At 40.1% G+C, this 24,432-nt stretch overlaps 2 protein-coding genes and 1 long non-coding RNA gene across 52 annotated transcripts in view; 1 reads left to right on the forward strand and 2 right to left on the reverse strand.

Moving 5' to 3' along the window:
* The window catches only part of LOC5576238, a 59,908-nt gene extending 58,737 nt beyond the window's left edge, over nt 1-1,171 (forward strand). The window contains exons 4-5 of the mRNA XM_001655966.2: nt 390-631; nt 687-1,171. Of these exons, the coding sequence (XP_001656016.2) occupies nt 390-611 (222 nt within the window). The 3' untranslated portion in view covers nt 612-631; nt 687-1,171. The remainder of the gene's footprint in view (nt 1-389; nt 632-686) is intronic.
* Nucleotides 1,172-8,363: 7,192 nt separating this feature from the next.
* LOC5576237 (dystonin) overlaps nt 8,364-24,432 on the reverse strand; it is a 627,686-nt gene continuing 611,617 nt past the window's right edge. For 36 of the 50 annotated variants that reach the window (XM_021853529.1, XM_021853528.1, XM_021853523.1 and 33 more), the window contains 4 exons: nt 17,455-17,733; nt 17,180-17,236; nt 16,953-17,015; nt 8,364-10,238 (listed from right to left, as the gene is read on the reverse strand). In XM_021853529.1, the coding sequence (XP_021709221.1) occupies nt 10,091-10,238; nt 16,953-17,015; nt 17,180-17,236; nt 17,455-17,733 (547 nt within the window). In that variant the 3' untranslated portion in view covers nt 8,364-10,090. The remainder of the gene's footprint in view (nt 10,239-16,952; nt 17,016-17,179; nt 17,237-17,454; nt 17,734-24,432) is intronic. The other 14 variants (XM_021853509.1, XM_021853544.1, XM_021853542.1 and 11 more) reach the window with 3 other exon arrangements.
* On the reverse strand, nt 21,337-23,133 carry LOC110679267. The gene is made up of 2 exons (XR_002502345.1): nt 22,684-23,133; nt 21,337-22,127 (listed from the first exon to the last, which is right to left on the reverse strand). It is a non-coding gene; the product is annotated as an uncharacterized LOC110679267 (long non-coding RNA).

Consider the following 24,432-nt stretch of genomic DNA (forward strand, 5'->3'; position numbering starts at 1 on the left):
GAGTGGAATGCATGGTCATTGGAACGGCAATGAAACTTCATAAGCTTTGATATTGATATGCAACCGAACTAGAACCAGATAAGTTACAGATGATTTTATTGATACGCGATTGATACCATTTTTGAAAAGCATCTCTTTGGAAGATTTTTCGCGTGCTACTTGGAATGTAGTGACGACATCCTTCGGAAGGGATGTAAAGCCGCTGATACTGAGATGAACTAGTCAATGGATAATAATCTCGTTAATAAAGATAAGAAAATAATGTTTATAGCGAAGAACCAGAATGTAGACAACGAACACATTTTCATTATTCACAAAGTTAACAAGTTTTATAAGGAAAAATCCTCCTATCCCTAGTTGTAATCTTTAACCCCCATTCTCAATTGTAGAGCCTTACGCTTTTCCGATGCGAGGTGCTGATGCCATCACCAGTGCTGCCTACGCTCAATATGCCCCACCTGGACAAACTGGAGCTGTTCTACAACGAATCGAGCATTGTGTTCAACGAGGGCCTGTCCGGGCTGAAGTCTCTCAAAATTTCGTTGTGGACGGAGAAAAATAACAAAATATTGTACAAATTTGTAAAAATCTTCCCAACTTGGAACATCTAGAAGTGCTAGCCAATACCAAGGTGAGTTGTTAACGCCTATAACTTTATTTTTTATTAATTTTTCCCTTGAAACCAGTTGGTCAACACGTGCCTTCGCTATCTGCATCGCTTGACGAATCTCCGATCATTCAAGCTAGACAACAGCGAACCGAATACGTTACTCTGGCAGCACTGTCCGGTGGTGCCTTCCATCCAGAGGGTGGTGTTCTACAACTGTACCCTGAACAGTGATACCCTGCTGCCAGTAGCAAGGCTCTTCCCAAACATGCGTGAGCTGTTTATAGATAGGTGTTATTTTAAGAAAGGTGCTGCCGAGGGCAAAAGTGAAAGCGACAGTGAAGCCGAGGGAGATGAGCCTGACAGTGAACGGAAGAACGACAATAAGTACCTCAATGCGGACCGTGTGCGACAGTTGTTTCCACTGTGCCGAGTATCGTGCAAAGAATCGTATTTTTATTGGCACCGATATCACTAGTTGCTGAAAGTAGTAGTATTATAAGAAGGAAGTTGTTGACAGATAAAAATATTTTTTCATTGAAAAAGTATGGTCAATCCATTAAATTTGATGTGTTAATATCACTTCCTTACAAATGCATTTCAAACGACCGTTATGCCAAATTATTTTATGCCAAACGGCTTTATGCCAAATGACGTCCCCCCTTCCTGGACTGTGGACTGATTAACATATTATTTTATTATTTATTTTACAGGATATAAAAGTAACAGAACTTGGGTTGAGGCAGAAGCAACAACATTTGGAGACTTCTATGTTGTTTTTTTCATAAGGGTTTTTTTTTTGCTTATTACAGAAGACAGATTCTATTTTCGTAACATGTTTTTGTGATATAGGATGAAGAATCAATATATCTTGCTTCAATAATAAGAAATATTACAGATTTATCTATTTTATCGAAGTTATTATTAGCGAAAGGTATGATCGATTAAGAGCAATCGCTCAAGTCAGTAAGGCCCTATCGAAGTAACAACACAGACTTGACAACAACACTGTGCCAAATTGAGGCATGCCCTAATAGTGCCACTATCGAGCAACTCCGATGATTTTACCTCACTACCCTGAATCCCATATCACCGAATGACTCATTATCCCGAAAGACATTATCTCGAATTCCGAAATCACGGGGCAATGTAATTCAAGGTAATTGTACTTTCGGGGGAGTTGAGTAGAATCGTTTGGACCAATGACAAAGCATTCAACAGCGCTCCGTGCAAATTTGGTCACGTTGGTAGGATGCATACATCTCGCCAGTGGCGTTCGTTTCAGTCGTACCTTTCGGTAGGCGAATTGGTTTTAGTAACAAAAAAAACGACAACGGGGAGCTAGCACGTGTAGATGAGGTCCATCCGGATGTTTCTGATGTGCTAAGAACGAGTGGGACGGACCTGCTCTAGCTGTTCTGCTAGTTCGCTGTTGAAACTTAATGTCGTCAAAAACGCTGCTCACTATGACATGTCTACGGTGTCTCTGCGACTACTCGTTTTGCCTAATTGGCGGTTGAAGATCCTGCCGGGGCTTTGGACAGATTTCTGTGCGACGACGCATACTTCCCTTGGGCTGGCCTCGCGTCAGAGCCCTGTTGAACTTCCTCTGGACGCACTTCGTTGCTCTACGACGACTCGTTCTCCGCTGCTGCTGTTCGAGCTCTTCTGGTTTACCAGTTGGATGCCGAGGTCGGTCCTGCGATTCCAGTGGAGGGAAACTTACGGTTCACTGGCGCCCGACGACCATTTGCCGGTGCTTTTTCGCGAATTATTCAGCTAGACCCCGGCGGTGGACTCAGCCTACTCCGACTCGATGTTGGTCGGCCAAGTGCCAGGGTCGGTTTTGCAATTCCAGTTGAAGGATGACTCCCGGTTTGCAGGCGCCCGACGACTTTTCACCGATACTACGCTACACCCGCTCTACTCGATCTAGTCCCCGGCGGAGGATCTAGCCTACTCCGATCGGACCCGGAGCTCTCTGGTCTTCACGCCATCTTCTTTGTAGCAACGACATAATCGCCGTTATTCCCCTGTTCGCCGCATTCCAAGTGCTTTCATGCTGGCACATGTTCTGCACGATGTTGTTCGGATTTAGGACGCTGGCGGGTTCTGGCATCATCTCGCGTCGTATATACCTGAACAGAGGGCAGTCGAATACAACATGCTCCGGGGTCTCCTCGATATTTGCGCAGGCCGGACAATGTGGAGACTCTGCGTGTCGGAATGTGTGCAGATATTTCCGGAAGCATCCATGGCCTGGCAAAAACTGAGTCAGGAAGAAGTTAACTTCTCCATGTTTTCTGGTCGTCCACACCGACACGTTAAGAATTAGTCTGTGCGTCAACCTTCCTTTCTCCGAGTTATTCCACTCCTGTTGCCACCTCGCCATCGTATCCATTCTGATGGTATTACTCACATTCCTTGTGTTTCTTTGGTGGTAGCATGCTATGTCCTCAGCCAGAGTGATGCAGATGGGGACCATTCCGGCGATAACGCGCACTGCCTCCGACGATATAGTGCGGCAGGCACTCGCCACCCGTATAGTCATGAGCTGGGACGTACCTGCCAGCTTCTCTCGGTTACGTTTAATTTCCAACGCTGCAGCCCAAGTCGGGAGATCGTACCTCAGTATAGACGATGATACGGTCGCCAGAAGACGCCTCGTACTGCTTCTTGGTCCTCCAATGTTGGGCATGATCCTAGCTACGATGTTAGCTGCTTTCACTGCCTTTTCGCAAGCATAGTCTACGTGGCTGTTGGAGTTTAGTCTGTTGTCGACCATTACTCCAAGGTGCTTTAGAGAGCGCTTAGATGAGATTACGTGTTCTCCTACCGGTTTGTGTCGAAAACCAGTACCCGGTTCTGAATGTAACTTTGCAGAACTTTACACTGATATTCGGGAACCCGCATTCTGTGTAGGGCTGCGGCGATAGCCTCCCAACCGGCACTGTTGAACGCGTTCTTAACGTCTATCGTTACCACTGCGCAGTATCGATTGCCTCTCCTCCTCTGTCTGTCTGAAAATCGTCAGCCTGCAAGGATGATCTTCTCTAGAAGTTTGCCAAGAGTATCCAACAAGCATATCGGTCTAATGAAGCAGGATCTCCTGGCGGTTTTCCCGGTTTTGGCAGCAATACCAGCTTCTGCACCATCCATCTGTCTGGGAAGCAGCCTTGCGCTAGACACTTCTGCAACGCTGTCCTTAATATGTCTGGGAACGCGAAGATTACTGCCCTTAGCGCTACGTTAGAAATACCATCTGCCTTCGCTTTCTGATATTTGGGTCATTTGAAGCCACCCGTCAGGCAGTCCCTGCCAACGTGACCTTTTTCACCACATTTCCTGCAGTTTTCGGACCTGTCGGGGCCTTTGCAGTTGCCCGGTGGCCAAAATCCATGCATCTGAAGCATCTCTCCACCGTATTTGTCTTCCGAGGGATCAGTTTCAGCGGACAGACCGACCATCCCACCTTGACCTTACCAGCCCAGAGTTTTTTGGCTGCTGCGACTGGTAATCGGATCGTCGCTATTTGCATACCCCCGTACGCTCTCCTCAGCCGGATAGACTGCGGTGCTTCTTCCAGGTTGCATTGAGACAACAGTGCACCCCTCATGTCGTCTTCTGTTATGATCTCGTCCAGTTCTCTACATTCGATCACTGCCTCCTGGGATAAAGGCTCTCACACTTGCCTCGTTGCCCAGCGACTTCGCGACGAGCTCCCGGCAGGCGAAACTGTTAATCAACGGATGTTTTTTGAGCTCAAAAAGCATATCACCTTGCTGGGTGTGCGTGGTTCTTACCACGTTTTCACCCAGCTCCTTCAGCTCTGGATCCTCCCTCACTATCTTGAGAATTGCCGCGTACGTTGACTTGTCACTTGCCTCAATGACAAGAGCATCCCAAGTAACATTGGTAGCTTAAGCTCGGAATCCAAAGATGGCCGGCACAATGGCCGACTTGTGCCTCTACTCACGTTTTCAAAGGCACTAAACTGGAGAAATAGTAGGCAATCGTTTCTGATATAGTGCACAGAGTCAAAATAAAAAGTACACTGCTGTTGGATGTTTTCTTCGTAAGATTTGTGCCTTTGAAGTTTCAATGCAATTTTAGAAGTAGATTCCAAACTGTTTCACCTTAACAACAGCTTATTCAGCCATAATTAATTACGCAACGCTTTCTCATTACGCAACTGTTTTGAGTTACGTAATGAATCATTACACAACAATTTGTAAAATTATGGTGAATGCTTTCCGATATAATTTCTGATACCCCAAAGTGGTCTTCTACGAAATTGCAAAAAATGTTGTACGTAACTCGGCAAGCCTCGTAGGATACATTTACTCGTGCTGTAAAAATCATCATTCTGCAACTTAAGTTGATGAAATTCTTTCATTAGTGTCATGAAAACTTCTTTAGACAAAGTTTCACAAAATTAAGTATGATTCGAATCAAACTTTCATGAGCCAACTCATCTGGTGTGCAATTTTAGTAACCTTTTTACGGGATTGACTGACTTGAGGACCCCAAGGCTAAAAAATGACGTTCTATTTACGAAGGGCAAAGGGAATGTTACAAATGTAATTATCTGTTTGTAATTTGTTTGTTTGTACTTTGAATAATTTGTCCCTCATCATTCTGTTACATGCATTCAGAAGATCTCAGACTCATGACGTACCGTAAAATGGGGTGTTAAGGACTCGTGGGGTTTTAAGGGATTGAACTTCTCAGTCAAGTTTGACAAATCACAGAAACGTGGAAAATCGATATATAAATCATCTGAAATGCTCAATTTGTTCTGAGGATTGTGAGCTGCATTATGTAATAGGAGCTATCTAATAATATGAAGTATTGTGGTGGCTAGATATTGAAAACTTTTCAAAACAATTTTGTTCGAATTTTATGGGCTAAATACATTCATCTACAAAACCATGAAATATATTTGAGAAAAAATCGCGAGTAACGTAGAAGAAAAGTAAATTTAATTGAGATCATAGTGCAGACAAAAACTTCTTAAAATTATATCTGGGTTTCGATTTTGAGAAACTTTTATGAAAAAAGTCTCGTTTTGAAAATAAGTGGGGTGTTAAGGGATTATCTATTCTAACTTTTCTAAGTTACTAAACTCATTTGTTTATGCCGTTATGTATTTCAATATAGCTTTGGGTTGTTCCGTGAAGTTAACCTGCATGGAAAGTTAAGGGATCTATTTCGTAAGTCACTGAATATCACCAGGAAAGACTCATCTCAAAATTTGGTAAAATTGTTAGGAAAATGTAGATCAAAACTGAATTGGGGATACGACTGTGAAAGTTACTAGAACATAACTTTATGGATTATGGATTTCACTCTATCATGCTCAAAAACAGATTTTAAGTGTTTATGTCCGAAACGTCGGATGAAAACTTGAAATCCGTTTTGAGCATAATAGACTGAAGGCCATAACCTAAAAGATAAAAACTGATCAATCTAAATATGGGGTTTTCATGATAGTATTTTCAAAAGCTGTTCCATCGCATTGGTGAAAAGTTTGGAAATAGGAATGGTTAGGGGTAATCGGGGCAATATGGGCCGCCTAAGGAAAACGTCATGAAATGCATAGAAAAACAGCAAAAATTATGGTTTAAATGCAAGTGAGTTGTACTATAAAATGTTATCTTCCATGTTACGTCGATAATTAATGTTAACATCAACTTGCAAATTATGTCAGGAACTTTTTAAGAAACCATGTTTTTCTACGTGGTCACCAACCATATGGGGCATTATGAGCCACCCTACGGGGCAGTATGAGCCACCTCATTCAATCGAATGATTTTTATTTAAAACAGTATAGAGAAGAGTTAGTGGTGAAGAGTACATTATTGGAAAGGAAATTGTATTAGCTTTGCTTGAAATAATTGATTCAAGCGGCTTATTTTTTAAAGATGCATAATACATAGTAAACAGACCATGTTATACTAGTACTAAATTGCGATACTTGGTTCAACGTATTTTCTAACAAAGTGTTCCACTTGTAATGATGCATAAAGATGGCTATGCAGTAAAAAAAATAATCTAGTATATTTAGGCAATGCATTTTTATGTTCAAAACATCGTTTGTTTTGCTTAAATCTAGGTGGCTCATTTTGCCCCGCCCCTTCATCTTGAAAATTATATATTGTTTTTCAATAATTTTGTTTACGAACAAATCTAATTTCGCTCACGAACTGTTCATTATGATTAGAAGTTTCAAAGGATTGGTAAAATTTACCAGAATTATCAATATAATTGTCTTATAGGCTTAATTAAAAACTGCCAAAATTATAAGCTTTTCATGACGAAGGACAAATTTGTACATTTTTGTAAATATCTTGAGTGTTCAAACGAATATTCTTACGGTTTTTATTGTGGTGGCTATTTGAGGCATTCTTTAGCAGAACATAATGACACAAGACATTAAAACACTGTTTTTGAGGGCAAAACTGGGGTGGCTCATATTGCCCCGTATGTCCATATTGCCCCCATTGCCCCTATCTTATATGAGATGGTTTTGGAGCTATTGATTTTTTTAAAAACTACCTACGTCCTAGATAAATTATAATATAAGGTTATTCCGATCTCTTTTTGGAAAACTTTTACTCGTGGTCATGTGTTAAGTGTTGTCGAGCATTGAGTACATTGTAGTATAGTGTGTGCGATTTCCGCTTTATATTGGAAACTTTTCGTTAGGATTTTTTTTTTTCGATTATGCCATTGGGTGTTACATGCAAATCCGTTATTTGGGGTGGTGCTTTATTGAAAAGGCAAATTGGACACTTACTCTATTCAAACTGAAAGCTTGTTGAAATTATCCTTCTTTTGACAAGTCATGACAAGGTTGCTCTGCACTATTCTAGGATACGAATACTGCATATAAGTATACAAATCTTTTCAAGACAATTGTGCGATGCACTTATAGCTTGGTTGAAAAAAGAATCAATATGTGTGAGAGATTTAGTAGGTAAATTAAAACGGTTAACGTTTGCAGGAGTTCCAATTTGAATTATATTGAAGTAATATCATCTTTAGATTGAACACATCATCGATATTGACCAAAATAATATTTTTTTTTGCTGTTGGCAAAATATAGTTTTACATACAAAGCTCAAATTCCTTAACACCCCATTTTGTATTTTCGTCAAAAATCACACATTTTTATGATTATCTCAGAAATCTGCCATTGGATCATCTTCATTGTAAATGGCTTTTGATATACACGTCGGGAGAATGGTAGGACTGTATTTTGTTCAATTATTGACATACTAGAAGTTGCTCAAAATTTAGGTAGAATTTTTCATCCCTTAACACCCCATTTTACGGTAGTTTGTAAGTTCTTGGTTTTGAAATAACCCGTAAACTGTATTTAAGGCCCAAGTAAAAATGGTGCAAAAGTCAAAACTGAAAAAGCAGTTTTCTCTTTTTAAATAGACAAATCGAAGAAAATAAAAACACACAGCTCTTTTATTTGCCAAATAAAAAGGCTGTGTGTTTTTATTTTCATCAATTTGTTGTTTTAAAAGGAGAAAACTGCTTTTTCAGCTCTGACTTTTGTGCCATTTTTTCTTGCACCTTAACAATCTAGCTACAGATACTGTAACTAACATAACTCAAAACAACGGACAAGGACACTCCAATAATGTTTAAAAGCTGAAGTGGACATTGCACCTACACCGTAAAACATGATGATGCTAACTGCCTGGCGATTTTTCGGATCAATGCAATCGAATTCCACAGGAAGTTGGATTATTCATTTTCGTTTATTATTTTTATGAGATTTTTTTTTCTTCTTTCGTGTTACATTTTGAATCACATGTAAGTAGTAAAAGAATAACTGCTGTAGCTGAAAAAAATCTGTGAAGTTAATTCGTAAGCTAGTAGTAGTTATCTGTCTTATGCTTCTTTCCTCTCATTTGTCATTATTCTAGGAATTATTCGTTTTATGTGATATTTTTCTTCTTTTTTGTATTTTTTGTATAAAAAACTATTTAAACTTCAATTACAAAAACAGCTTAGCATTTGCTTGGGCATTAGTTAATTAATTAATATTTGCATATAATATACCTAGTAATGTTCTGAACTTACGCAACTAAATGACTTTTTTGTAGTTAATGAATTAATAACTGCTTAAAGATGTGTGTCCTGTTCTAGGTCTATTATTATTTCGGCATTATATCTTTAATATTTGAAAGCTCTAAACCGGTTGCTTGCGTTCGTAATAGCACAGCAAACACGAAAATATCATCATATCGCGATGCGAGATGCTGTCACGAGAAGAAAAAGAGTCCACCGAATGGCCAATGTTAAGCGAGAAGAAAACTGGCGATTTTTCCCCATCCTTAGACACGGCCAATATGGAGTCTTTATTCGGAAGAGCATCTCGCGCTGGATGATTGGAAAAGAAAAAAAAACCTGCCTGTGCCACCCGGCCAAGTGGGCTATTCGGTCTCCGGACAAGGCTGGCGATCCTTTTTCCTTCGAGCGAATAGGGCACGGCGCACTTTTCTAGGCAAAGTTGCAAAAATGTTGCGAAAACAAAAAAATCTTATTTCATCTACATCTTGTATAAATAATTTAAATAAAAATACAAACAAAAACAACACTATCTCACTGCAAATTCGCTCAATCATTCGGTCCTTTCACTTGAACACATGTTAATAATAAGTAGATATTCTCTCATTCTGTTCATTTATTGTTAAGCTTCAGGCAATTGCATTCAAGGATGCGCAGAAATTGCAATCGAAGAACTGGCGATTTTCTTTGATTGCCGTTTCCCCGCCTTCTGGAAATTGCGCACCTGAACTATTTCTCAACACTTCACTAAATAGTCCCCTATTCTACGTCCATTTCCAATCTCAAGCGGTTGACCCGCCAATAGTTGCCCGAGAAAATTTCAATTCTTCCTATCGATTACACAATACAACGAAGTTTTCTATATACTCTTCCCACTTGAACCAATTTTTACATGTTTTATTCCGTTTCTGCTCTAAAAATATATGTACAAATTCGGACACTTTCTGCTGTTCCTCCGTTTCTAACAATCTAATAGGGGACTCCTCTCAATACTTGTCTGTTTCTCACTGGTCGTTTGATGCAACAAAAGAAAAACGGCTTCTTACAAGCATCTGCTAAGCGCTCTAATCGTCTAATCAGGGATTAGCTGTTGCACAATTTTAATTCTTCCCGTTGAAGAAAAGCAAATTCTTATGCATACAAAAAAAAAAACGAAAACAATAAGAAAATACTTTGAACTGGTTAGTATGTGACGAACGACACGACATACTGTCCCGCTTCCTCGCGAGCCTTGGGCTCCAAATCGGTGTTCCTATTACACAATAGTGCTAAAGGGTGGGGGTGTGTGTTACTGGTTAGAGGGGTTGTTTTCTGGGGGATTCGAGTTTCGTTCGTCGTCTTTTTTTAACCTTCCCTCCCACCGAATAGAGGGGGGAGGGTATGGTTCGGAGGGTCTTAAAGTCTAAACGGGGCACGCTTCTCGGTGGCGGGTGTCGTTCCCCGAGAGCTTCGATCCGGTCGCGTACTGCCGGGCGTTTGGGGCTCCACCGAGGTTCGCCGGGGCGTTTGCATGCCGGACGGCGTCGAAGTTCCACTCGTTTTCCTGCGGGAATAGATGGGCAATGTTAGAAACGATTGTATTGATAGTAAGGTATTGATGAACAAATTTTGATTGGGGTTGAGTATTACAACAGCACTACAAAAAGCAATATGGGTAGGTATTAAAGCACTGAGATGGGTGACGAATTATCATTATTTTTTTCTTTATATAGTAACTTTTCGTCCTAGGCGAGTTTGCCACTCAGATAGTTAATGAACGCTTGAAAACAAAAGTACATGCATAAGGTCAAATAAAACACTGAAGCATACAAAAAAATCATTGATTACTAAAAGTATCGAGTATTTAACCCTCTAAATCAGTGGTGCTCAATCTGCGACCCACGAGCTGATTGCGGACGTCAAAGACCATTATTGTGGCCCGTAGAACAGTAAGCATAGGGAAATGGCCATTTTAAATTTTGATTGATTCTATAATGAATCATTATTGCAAATTAAATGTAAAAGCAATTTTCATTTTTTTGTGAGAAAAATAAAAGAATGTCTTGAATTTCCAGATTCCGATTCAGAATTCTCAAGATTTCATTTGAAACTTTTAGGATTCAATCAAGAATTTGAGAAAACCTTTCAGTGAAGTAGAAGATCCAGTTAGGAATCCTCAGCTATCTACTAGAAATCTTTTGAAATCCTCAAAATCTCACCGTTTAGAAACCAGAGCTGCTCGATGTCACTATCGATGCTTAAAATTTGCTGATTTGTACAGGCCGACTGCGATACAAATCGGATCATTCCATATCACATCAACATCATGCTGTCTACTCAATCACCAGTGCATTGATGGCGATAGACTATGGATATCACTGATGGGTTAAGTTTTGCTTTAAATTAAGCAGATAAAATGGCAATTTATCAGTACGATATTTTCGGCAGTGTTGCAGATAGATTGAAACTATGTGTTGGTCACTGAAAAACATTAATAGCATGGATAATGACCATGTGATCACTCATTCTGCAGTGATTTCGATCTAGAGTGCGATGTCGCATCACTGCTGTTGGATGTCAAATCAAAGTGATATTGATAGCTCGCAAGTGATATTGATAGTTTAAGACCATCAGCCATCATCTGATACGATTGATATTAAGCAACTCTGTTAGAAACTTCAAGAAAGAGCCACGCCAGACACCACCGAGATCGAATTCAAAATCCTCAAAATTTCGCTGGAAATGCCCCAGATTTCGCTAGGAGACGACATAAACGGTTTCACTGTACCCAATAGTGATGCAGCTTGCCATTAATCTACCTTTCTCATTTAGGAAGTTGTTGTATGCTTTGAGTCGCAGTAGTGGAAAATCCGGTTATTTATTGATGAAAAATCTTGAAGGTAATGGTAAGCTTATCCTACTTGAGCTGATAAATCAGCTGTGGATTGATAGCTCCTACCCGCCGGAATAACGAGTCGAGAAAGCTTCGCGAAACCCGGCAATCAAGCTCAAGAACTAGCCAACTATCGTCCAATTGCACTCACCTGTTCCTTTTCTAGGGTAGTAGAGCGAATGAAGCGCATTACGCATCATCTCAGCAACGCGGCCTGTTGGATTTCGGCCCGGTTACGGTACTAATACCTACTCTGCGGCCCTCGGCGAGGCTCTACAGCAGGCGGAATCCTTAGATTACCATACCGAAATTGTTTCACTGGATATCTCAAAGACTTTTAACAGGGTTTGGACGTCACTCGTCCTGGAAAAGTTCACCAGCTGGGGCTTCACCGGCCACGTTTTGCACTTCGCAAAAAAACTTTCTCACCAATCGGACCACCCTGAAGGTCATCGGACACCAAATCCGATTTATTCAGAGAAGAGACCGGCGTTCAGCAAAGATTCGTCATATCGGTGACTTTGTTCCTGATAATTATGAACGGCATCTTCCAAACGGCGTCAAAATATTTGTCTACGAGGACGACATCGTAATTGTGATATCTGGACCTACAATTGCGGCAACACGGAGGAAAGCCCAAGCAGCCGTTACCAGAGTAGCCAAGTAGGCTTCCTCCATCGGCTTCACTATGTCGGCTTCTAAAAGTGTCCGATGACATGTGTGCTCATCCGGACGCAGGGTTAGTGGGCCTCCGATCAACATCAACAACCAAGCCAACCCCGTCCGTAAAACGGCAAGAATCCTCGGTGTCACCATTGAATGAGGCCTGACCTTCAAGCCCCACTATGAAGGAGTCAGAGCCAACTGCCGAAGTTGTCTAAATTTAGCGTGTAGTGTGCGAGACTGGCGCAGCTCAAATCTTAAATTATGACAGAATTGAAAAAAAACCTTTAGGGCAGGAGATTTATCCATACGGTTGCGAAAAACCGTTGCCGAGATTCTACGGAAAGACTACTCAGCACACCAGCGATGATATGGATCCCTTTCCGTACGAGGTGTTGGAATAGGTATAACGGATGAAAATCTAGCAACCAGCCTCAGCCTCCCTGGACAGTGCTCAATCTTCTCCGCCGAAACAGCTGCTATTTTATATACCGCCATTGCACCTACTACAAGCCCGACTCAGCGGGCTAGTCATCATCATCACCGACTTAGCGAGCTGCTTCACAGTGCTCCAATCTGAAGCCCCTCGTTACCCGTGGATCCAAGGGTTAATAAAAAAAGGCTTCAAGCGTAATGTAGGTCCCAGGTCATAGCGGAGTTCGTTACAGCACTAGGGTGCCCCTTGCTGATATTCGAAGGTGGGTGAAGTCAACCATATGCCAAATATGGCAGGTAGAGTGGGCAAACTCAGAAGAGGCCCACCTGCGAAAAGCTAAATGTAGCACTGATGCTTGGACAGACCTGAGGTCCAATGAATAATTCCCGGTTGAGAACCGGCCACACAAGGGTATCCCACAATTACGGAGGGAACCCTTTCCATCGGGCCTGTGAAGTATGTGACACTGGTAATACAGTTGAGCTTTTTATTTGCAACTGTCCAGCCTTTGATGGCCCCAGACAGATTGTTGAGAACCACTGGACATCTTCCCATTCGCTCTCTACTCTGCTCGCTCATCGATAGCAGTTGTATCTACTTTCGATAGATGCACAACAGCAGATGATAGTCATAAGTATTGTAACCGTCGTGCCCTATAAGTGTCGCGTCTTATCATGTAATTTTATATGTTAATAAAGTTACTTTTAATTTGTTGTTTCCGTTTACACCTGTGAGTTTCAATGTGTCTCGGCCACCCTAAACTCCAGGATGTAACAGTGACGACGAGGTTTAGCAGTTCGGTTGTACAAACGCTCCAGCATACAACCAACACTGCAGATCCTACGTGGGAGGGAACATGGACGAAAATGCGCAATCGCTTTTCGCAATGCAAAATCCCACAGGAGTCGCACATCACGGATGTCCTCCTTCAGCAGGTTTGCTTGAAATGATGGTCATTCGTTTCCATCACGCACGATTGTCTGGTTCGATTTGCTAGATAATTATTCCCTTTCCATATCCACATCGTCGATCAACAAGATGGCACTTCTTTCATCGATTTCACCATCTACATCGTTTGGACCTTGCAATCCCAGCTTGTCAGAAGACGTACATCATCTAAGAAGTAATTCCTCCACCAGCGACATGATTCGGCCCACAAGCGAAGTTCTCGTTTTTTCACCATGTCCACCACTATCACCCTTCGAATCACGCAACCCGGCAGAAACCAGACGTCAACTTGGCAGCGTCATTTCTGCATGAGTACGGTTTCGATCCGAAAGATCAACGGCGTCATCATGTTATTTTATATGTTAATAAAGTTCATGCATCCTGTTTGGTCAGCAACAGTTTCAATGGTGGAACAACAACGAGACTCTCACCAACATCACGCAATCTAGGACTTCTTCACGGCATCGAAGAATTACATGTTTCCTTACGTTTCACATCTTACAGGGGGAGATGTTGTGAACGAACGGATGAGCAGGTGCATTTTGGCCTAATTTCTCCACCTGCTCTCCAGCACGGCTCGTCTCTATCATGACCGATAGATGATGGATCGTTCAAATATTACGTAACGCAACATGGGGAGGGAGGGGGTCTTACATTGTGTTACGGTTCATACAAAAATTTAAAGTTTTCTATACAAAAGCTGTTACGTGGGGGAGGGAGGGGGTCTAAAATTGGCAAATTCTGCGTTATGTAATATTTGAATGAACCCTGACCGACGCCGTAGAACAGTGGTCACCAAAGTGCGGCCCTAGAAAGGGTTTTGAATATTAATGTAATGTGGCCGGTTCATGTTGTAAATTTTTCTTGATGCAGGTTTCAGATCTCTTCGTTATTGCAACTAATAACTAAAACCATTGTCAATTTGCCTTTTTTTCTCCATGTTGTTCAATCGAATAACAATCAGTAATAATCAAGGAATTTACAGCAATTTGTTATAAGCTCATGAATATCTCAAGATTGGTTTAAAATCATTAGTTTCTTCAAATAAAGTAGTTATCCTGAATCTAAAAGAAAGGTTAAGTAAACTAAAATACTTCCAAATTTTCTCAAATGATCTTAGAAAAAAAATCTTAGCTTCGCGATAACTAAAACAGCGCTTTGTTGATAAAAGCTCAATTGAAGCAGCATTTTCAAAGTTTAATAGGTCTTAAAAGTCTTATAGAAAAGTACACAGACGTCAGATTTAAATCCAAGGTGTATCATTTTTTATGTTTTAACTCGGCTGATGAAATCACAAGTGGCCATTCGTAGCACCTACTTCTAGCACAGCCTTCCATACCGATACATCTGGAGATCACCACAGCAGTGATTCTGTTACAAATCGACAACGTTCTAATTCGGCACTTCTCCGACTTTATCGACGTCAAAATCTCTCATGGCGCTAACATCGACTCCGACCACTATCTAGTGATGGTTAAACTGCGCCCAAAACTCTCCATCGTTAACAGCGTAGCGACGGCCACCCAGTATGACCTAGAGCGGCTTAAGCAACCGGATGTAGCAACTGCATACGCGCAGCACCTCGAGACTGCATTACCGGAAGATGGTGAGCTGTATGAAGCCTGCTGGAGTACAGCGAAAGCAGCCATCAACGATGCAGTCGACGGAACGATTAATTCGTAGGCAAATTCTGGGGGAGAAGAATGCAGCGCGGGCGGTCATGCTACAGCAAAGGTCTCGGCAGAACGTGGATCGTTATAGATGGCAACGGCAACAGCAGACTCGTCTTTTTCGGTAGAGAAAAAAAACGCCGCCCGGAGATGACAGAGTGCGAGGAGATGGAACAGCTGTGCCGGTCTCAAGAAACACGTAAGTCCTATCAGAATCTCAACGCAGCCGTGATGTGCAATGGGAGCATCCTGACGGATGAACGTGAGTGATCGAAACTTGGAAGCAGCACTTCGACGAGCACCTGAATGGCGCTGAGAGCACAGGCAATAAAGGTCGAGACAACGTAGGAAATGCCTTTATCAGTAATGCGGGCGATGAACACCAACCAGCCCCAACTTTATGGGAGGTTAAGGATGTCATTCACCAGCACAATAATAAACAATAAAGCTGCTGGTAAGGATGGTATCGAAGCTGAACTCATAAAGATGGGCTCGGAGAGGCTGGTCATTTGTCTGCATTGGCTGATAGGCACAATCTTAGAAACAGAACAGCTACCACTGAAGGGGTTATATGCCCCATCTACAAAAAGGGCAACAAGTTAGATTTTGAGAACTTTCGAGCGAATGGTGAATCACGGCCTACAAAGTATTATATCAGATCATCTATCGTCGTCTGTCATCTGTAGTAAACGAGTTCGTGGGAGGTTATTAGGTCGGCCTTGTAAACAACCGATCGAGGACCAGTTCTTTACTGTACGGCAAATCTCCAGAAATGTCGTGAATACCAGGTCGCAACGCATCGCCTTTTCATCGATTCCAAGGCGGCATACGATAGTATTGACAGCATCATAGAGCTATGGAAAATCATGGACGAGGAAGGTTTTCCCGGGAGCTCACAAGACTGATAAGAACGACGATGGAAAGTGTGCAAAATTGTGTGAAGGTTTCATGCGAACACTCCAGTTTGATTAGATCCCGCCGGGGACTACGATAAGGTGATGGACTCTAAGGAAACTAGCAAAAGACCAATATATTTTACAAACTGAAAACGTATAAATTATAGTATTAATAGGGATGCTCTTAAGAAAAAACATGCTGATCTTCTGACAGCATGCTTCTTTGGAAGGCCAATAGAAAACTGTATATTGGCCTTCAAAAAATAAACTGACACATCTTGCCCCATCCTACCCTAATTACAGAAAGTTTCGGCTCCTCAGAATCATTGCAGTGAACAGCTTTAAAAAATATATATATTCATAATTTGTTTGTGATGTCATCAAATGGCAAACTTGAAAGCTTTCATTCATTGGATGGTAAAGGGTGGTGATTTGCAAGAAAGCACAATGAAGCACTCAATTTTATGAAATGATAGTCTAAAAAACTCTAAAATATGAGAATAACTCTGGCTAGAAAAAGATCAAGTACTAAAGAAAAACGAGCAGTACGGACTAAAAAGCTAAAACAAGGAAACACAATTGATTGCACAATGAAGGGAACGAAGGGACGAATCCACTCAACTTATGTTGAGATTTCCAGATTTTTAGTGGATTGTGCAATTTTTTTTATTTTTATGTCTTTCGAAACAATAGGTGTTCATATTCACGAAAAAACTAGGAACTGAAACCAAAACATCACAAACGATCATTCTCGGCTATATCGTTCATTTACCCTGTGGTTGAAGAAGAGTTCGATACGTTGGACATCTGTCGCACCGGTATCCGAGAGCGTTGACTAGCATCCGATGTGGAAGTTTGGAAAAATGTTTCTCAGTTAGAAGTGACGAATTATTTATGTCTAATCTATTCGATCTACCACTACAATGTAAGTGTACTGGAGTCACGGAATGGGCGAAAATGGGACGAAGATGACTTTTGTTTGGAGAGTGCGATATTTACCTGCTATTTGGTCCTACAAGCGTTGGTATGCTTGACGATCGACTCATGCCACCGTTTCTAAAACAAAATTGGGTTAGAAAGCAATTTAGTTGTTATCAGTTGGATTAATGCTTGGTTAAATTGTGTGCGTTTTGTTGAGTGTAATATGCAGACGACAATGCAATATGTATGCCTGAAACTGATGCCATTAGTGTTGGCTTTAGTTGATTATTGCGTTAAATCTACTCGATGTGGATGGATCTCCAAACTTTCTGAACTATGTTAAAGGAACTTACCTCGTGGGGGCGGGTGAAGCGGCACCGGATGCCGTCCTCGACGAAACACCGTTGGTGGTCCGGGTGGTGGTTGTGGTCGAACCCACGGACAGTCGCGATGGCCGGGGAGTCGTTGTACTGGTTATCCGCCGGGTTGGAATCCGAGACGGGGTGGCATCGTCGGTGCTATCCAACGACAGTGTTGATCCGTGACGGGACGGTGGTTTCGATCCGGCGCGACTTGCCGGCCTAGAGCTGGGCCTCGAGTTTGCCCTCGATCCACCGGGGGTCATCTGAGATCTGTAGAACATTGCGCCGAATTAGCAAACCTAGCTTTGGTTCTGGTATATTTTCTGACTGCGAAGCAGCACAATTTGAAGCCCATATTGATAGAGTCCAAAGGTGGCCGCTTTGTTTTCTATTTACTATTTAAGAAAATGGACACATGTGACCTAGTCCAATAAAATATGTGGATAACAGGGCTAATAGGAACAGTGTCGTAATTAAGGGTTGCTTCAAGTACACTATATTGCCATCTACAACCCAAGTAACAGCTAGCAAGCTAATTCACTTTTTTGTACATATAAGACTATCATACAGCTCTATATTAGTATGTAGGGCGAATTCAAGTGCCATTTGGTTGCTCGGGATTTCTTTTCAAATAGGGAAAATGTACTCGTTATGGCCATAGTGGTTCCCTATTTAGTCATGTGCAAAATTTCGATAACTTTAACACTTTAAATCGTTTTGAATGTTTTAACACCAAGATAGGTATATCCTATATCTTACTGCTAAAACACACAAAAACCTTTCGAAATGTGGAAACACACAAATTATCACGTATGGCGAAATAGTGAAGCACTATGGCCATAACTGGTATACCTTTCCTACTTGGACACCTTCATGATTTACTTTGGCATACTGCCCCCGGTACCCCTATCTGATGTGCTGTAATAATTTCATTCAAATCGATCTATTAACAACTAAAATAAGTTCTTCAAAAATCAAGCGGGCGCCATCTTAGGATTTGAGCTCAACACCGAATGTACGTACACTCAAAATAATCCAAACGTCATTGTTACGTGAAAACATACGTGATTTTTTTCCATCGCACTTTTCCCGTAACTCTTACGTGAATCATAGGTAGCCCAGAATGAACGCATGAACTTTTGAACTTCGTTCATTCCACCGGCGCTACACGTAAGACCTACGTGGATTTTCCGGTAGCCTTTACGAAGCGTTTCAATAGGACCTAGATGGTTTTGCATTAAATTTAACTGTAATAAAGACCAATCTTATTTTTAATAGGCATTTGAAAAAAACTAATTCCCCATTGGAAAATGTAAACAAACTTTGAAGATTGTGATATTTTTATTGTCAATCTGAGCACTTTGAATCCTGTTTTCCCAATTTTGTAAGTTTGGTCTATTTACTTCAAATCAATCTAACACAGTGTTTAAAGCAGCAGCAGCTTCTAAAGTTCATCAAAAATCAAGCGGGCGCCATCTTAGGATTTGAGCTCAACGCCGAATGTACGTACACTATGCAGATGTCAAAACGAACTTAGGTACCTACGTGAATTTCACGTAAGTGCGATAGGTAACCTCAGTAAACATTACCGAGTCACTATTTGGTGGTTATGAATGGTTTAGTGATCTTTATCTTAGTCAGGTGAAGTGGAGGTAAAATGAATTTAGAATGATCTACGTGATTTTTCACGTAGCAATGACGTTTGGATTTTTTTGAGTGTGCGTTAAACATTTTGAACCCAGTGATGGTTCCGGATTTAGGTTTGAATTTGTAGTGTGTTTCAAAATGTAAATTTTGAAAAAAAAATGCAAGAAAACTTTTTCAAAAAATTCAAAAATCAACGGAGCATTGATCTATTTGATATAATATATCACCTGTTTCAGTTTGAAAACTATTGCGGTCTTTTATATAATATGGTCACCGGATATCGGTTCCGAAAGGGACCCTAAGGGGCCACTTCCAGAATATCATGCACTAATACCTTTCGACAGCTCAAAATTCACGATTTTTCAGCCAGATGTGCTTAGCCATCATGCCATGAATAATAAAGTGATTCTGATCATTTTCAGTAGGGTTCCAGTAGGGCTCCATTCAATGCAATAATTTCCAAACAGAAACTGGTGATACATCATGTCGAAGAGATTCATTTACAATGATTGAAAAAAAAAAATGATAAGGTTTTATGCATTTCCTCATCATTTCAATTTAGCAATAGCCTAGGTACCCCAACAAATTCCAACCTAAATATGAAACCGTCACTGAAGTTCAAATATTCAGTGCATGCATCAAAAATATAACTTATTTATGATTTTTCCTGAAAGTCATCAAAATCGATCGAACGCTGGCGAAGATACAGAATTTAGAAACACCCAACATTTTATCGACATCCCGTACTGTAATGGTTAACCCTTTGTAATGCAGTGGAAAAAATATTCCCACCAACAAGAAGTTTGTTTTCTTCTAAATAATCAATGATTTTGAATATCTATTGTCGTCACTGGATAATTAGGACTATTAACAGCACTAAGAATGTTTTGAGCACAATACAGTGAATATTATAAATTTTAGAGAAATTTCTCAGGCATGGCAACTTACAAACTTCTTGAAAAATAAGTTAAAATTCTAGGATCATCCAATCAGTATAATATTGCACCGTTAATTATCTAGACTTTAAATTAGATTATGGGCTTCTGCGAAGTTGTTGCTAAAAGGTTTTCGATTACTCAAAAACTTATTCTAACAGTCTCAAGTCAGAAAAGTGTACAAACTTACTTTATCGATCCTACGTATTTCGCAGACGAAATTCTACGCTTTCTGCTCTAAACCAACTCGCCCAAGTAACATTAGAAGCTCAATAACAGTTTATTCAGCTGAAATAAGTTTATAACTCTTATTCCACCAAAATGTTTGTTGGGCGATTTTTCACTTTTAGAACATTTAATTACGGATTTACAAAAGGGCGTAAGTAAGTTTTTCAACTTTCTCAACCTAATCGCTACTTTCACCGCTCCTAGCTAGTTGTTAACTGTGAGCTGATTGTATGCAAAATTTAAGCGATATACACGGCGAAAACAAAAATGTTGAAAAGTTGATTTATTTTAAAACAGTTATAGAAGATAGGTTGTGATTCTTCTTAATTCGTTTTCTCAAAATCGTATGAAAATGACTTACGTCGATTTGAAAAAGTAATCAAGATTAGATGAATTTGTGATCTTTCCATTTTCAATAGTAATATTCATATCCCTTTCGGGATGGACGATTTTCCATACTTATGGCTGGTACGCTGATCATAAGTACTGTGCAAAAGGATAGGACAAGAAACGGTCAAGGAATGATTCCGCTACCGAAATTACTTGAGTTGTACGCTGCTGGGAAGTAGAGCTGATTTCATAACGTCGGTAACGCCTGCCGTACAAATCAAATGTAGCTGTTACTTTACCGTACACGGAGAAAATGAAGTACTCAAAAGTGAGTTTATTCCATTCGGGGGGTTCGTGCATTAACCTAATTTTGAGTCATGTGAAAAAATACCTACTGGCTAAATTCTTTTTACTCAACCGGCAGATCAAATAACTCAACCTCCAGTACTAGCCACTTCCTCAAATTTGGGGTAACGCACAAAGGTTCGGTTTTTGAGTTGTTTTGCTCTTCGCTCTTTAACAACAATAGATGGAGCGAATGAAATAGGGAGAGTGTAATAACTCAAAAATAAGTTTAAAAGTTACTCAAAAATAAGTTTTCCATTTTCTTCGTGTAAGAAAAAAAATGTGCCGCTTAATTATTCCGCAAGTAAAAGTAAAAGACACTTCGCTCATACTAGAGTTGTCAAAAGTACTTTGGTAAAAGAGATAAATTTTACTTGAGCTCTTTACGTTTCATGTGCATACCACGCATTATAATGCCAAGTGGTATCGCTCCAAAATGAATTGAACTTTGCATGAGGTGTGAATGAAACTCATTGGTGATGAACAGTAATTGAAGACGGAGAGAAAGTATATGTGAATCTGGTCCTGTATGAGCCGTTTCAAGAAATATGCCCAGCACAATTGGCTTATATACTTCAAAAGGCATGAAATCATTTAAAACTTTGGAAGAATATTATTTGTCATAACTAAAACTGATTGCGCATAGGGGAGATGATGAGAAAAAAATTAACTTAGATCATGAAGAACACAAATAATTAAGTCAGAAAACTTCCACAAAACCACACCAACAATCTCAATTTAATATCTCGAAATTTCAAGGATCTTACCAAAAAAAGATAATAAGCTTTGGGCAGTTGTGCTAGTTGCTATCAGTAATGAGAAGCTTAGAAGTTTTGCCAAAAATCTCGGAATAAGTCTTTTGAAGAAGGATTTCTTGAAATTTAGGGAGGATATCTCATGAGGTAGTATTCGCGAAAGAATTTATTTTTAAAGCATCCCTTGCCCATTTCATTCCCTATTTCGAAAGCTTTCTCCTTTAATTCATCGAATCATTATTTCCAAAATAAACCTATTCTAGAAATCATCAGCGTAACCTGAGCTCAATGCGAAAGGGGATTGATCCGTTCGATTGCAAAATTCCTTCAGCAAAATGCAGTCTTAGCTCGAAAATTACGCTCCTGCAAGAAATTTAACAAGAATTGGAGCTTCCAATTTCAAAGCGGTTTTATACAGTTAAACCTCCATAAGTTGTGTGTGTGTGTGTGTGATACAATCCACCTCCCACTGGCCGGCAGTGCTTTTATGGAAGAAAATTGTATGCATGTATTTAATGATACCCTTCGATATCTTTATATCTGCAGACAATTTTAGCCCAGAAAGGTGATAGCTCTACTGAAATTCCAACGACCCATTTCAAGAATGGTAGTAAATACACACACATTCTGAGGTCATTTTCATTTACAGTAAGCCCCGCATAAAAACATCCAGATATCAAATGGATATATGCAATGTTTTTACACTTCCCGAATCGAAAATTATATTTTCGACCCTGGCACGTATTTAGTTTGAATTGGTAATAATTTAGTAAAGTAAACAATAATAAAGAACGATTTTACCATATTTTTTGTGAAGCAGTCTCAGTCAGTATTTTTTTCTCCGTCGCCGCACTGGGGTTTCCGTGAAATACTATACACTTTTTCACTGCACTCCATGCGTAACACGTTCGATCCTGACCGCATCACCCGCCCCGCAGGAGCAAGCGTCGCAGTCAAAGGATCACACACTACTCTTAAACCTCCATAAGTTGTGTATATAAAAGACCATCAACTCATTAAAATATTTCCCAAGCAGTAATTAAACCCTTTCCCTTATCCTCCAATAATTAAGAGAAATAGGACCGAAGGATTTCATTAATTAACCTTTGCAGTCCAGCATAAGTTCAAAATTAAGGTATAAGGTACCGCGGGGCAAGTTGGTAAATGGGGTAAGTGAAAATAATTTGCATATTTTACTAAATATGTGAATTAACGTTTTAAACTCATGTGTAAACCTTCGAGGCCATTCGATATGAAAGAGATTCCTCTAAGATTCCTTCTAAGTTGTCCCCTCTGACAGTTTTAAACTGCAATAAAAAAAGTTTCAGAATTGATTCGACATAGAACTAAAACTAACTAAATTGAAACACCGTCAATTTTCTAATCACGTGGGGCAAGTGAAAAGTTTCTTATTAGAGATTGATTTTGTGTTTTCTCTTTAGGTAGCCATAAGTATACAAGGTTCGCAATTAACATAGAACAACAGAACGTGCTGATAATTCAAGAAACACTATACTCAAAGTGTTAAAAGCTATTATCATGGAACTTCTCTAAAAAATATTGCCAAATATTACGATATTAATATGTTTACTTTGGACAGCCGATTAAAAGGAAGACGTTGATTGAAAAGATCCAATATAAGAGAACGCACGTAAATCTCGTGGAATTTCTATGTAAAGCTAATTCAAAATATAAAAAATGGTGTAAAGGCGTATCCACATAAAAAAATCTAAATATTTTATTGAAGGGTTCCGTTTGATTTCTCCCGAAGAGTTATCCGATATCATATCCGATTTTCTTGACAAAAAAAAACGAGCGGTGTAAATTCTACAGAGCAGAAATGCATTTGCTGTCCCATGATGTAAGAACTAACATTGGAAATGTTGCAGTTATAATGTTGTCGAATCATTTCAACAAACATAACTAAACAGAATAAAATTTTCTTTGTTTACATGTTTTATTTTGTTTTACGGCTATAGCGGTCATGCGACTCAAAGCTAAAGGGAGTCTATAGAAGCAAATGATGGAAACGAATAGGTGCATAGGCGTCGCAAGGGAGCGACAAGATTGAAAATTTATAATTAGGTGGTGAAAATTGAGCAAGCCATTTTAAAGTCAGTAAGCATCGAAGCGTCCTGTATTTTGCCTAGCTTCTCTACTGGAAAAGGGTTGGCTCAAAGCTTTGAGCTTTGCTACCAACACAGGCAAAATACAGGAGGCTTCAATGTGCTCTTATACTGACGGCAATCAACCGAACGGTTCTATCGATCGATGACTGATATTGGGAATTAACACGCAGTCAAAGATGGTTTGTCTTTATCATGTGTGCTCTTCCCGCCAGTCACCACATGATCCTATTAGAACTGCATTTCTTATTAGCCAAATTTATCATAAAAAGACATGATCATAAAAATACATGATCATGATAAAGACAAACCATCTTTGACTGCGTGTTAATTCCCAATATCAGTCATCGATCGATAGAACCGTTCGGTTGATTGCCGTCAGTATAAGAGCACATTGAAGCCTCCTGTATTTTGCCTGTGTTGGTAGCAAAGCTCAAAGCTTTGAGCCAACCCTTTTCCAGTAGAGAAGCTAGGCAAAATACAGGACGCTTCGATGCTTACTGACTTTAAAATGGCTTGCTCAATTTTCACCACCTAATTATAAATTTTCAATCTTGTCGCTCCCTTGCGACGCCTATGCACCTATTCGTTTCCATCATTTCT

This window comes from Aedes aegypti, chromosome 3 (genome assembly GCF_002204515.2).
Source record: "Aedes aegypti strain LVP_AGWG chromosome 3, AaegL5.0 Primary Assembly, whole genome shotgun sequence".
Classification (NCBI taxonomy): Eukaryota; Metazoa; Arthropoda; class Insecta; order Diptera; family Culicidae; genus Aedes; species Aedes aegypti.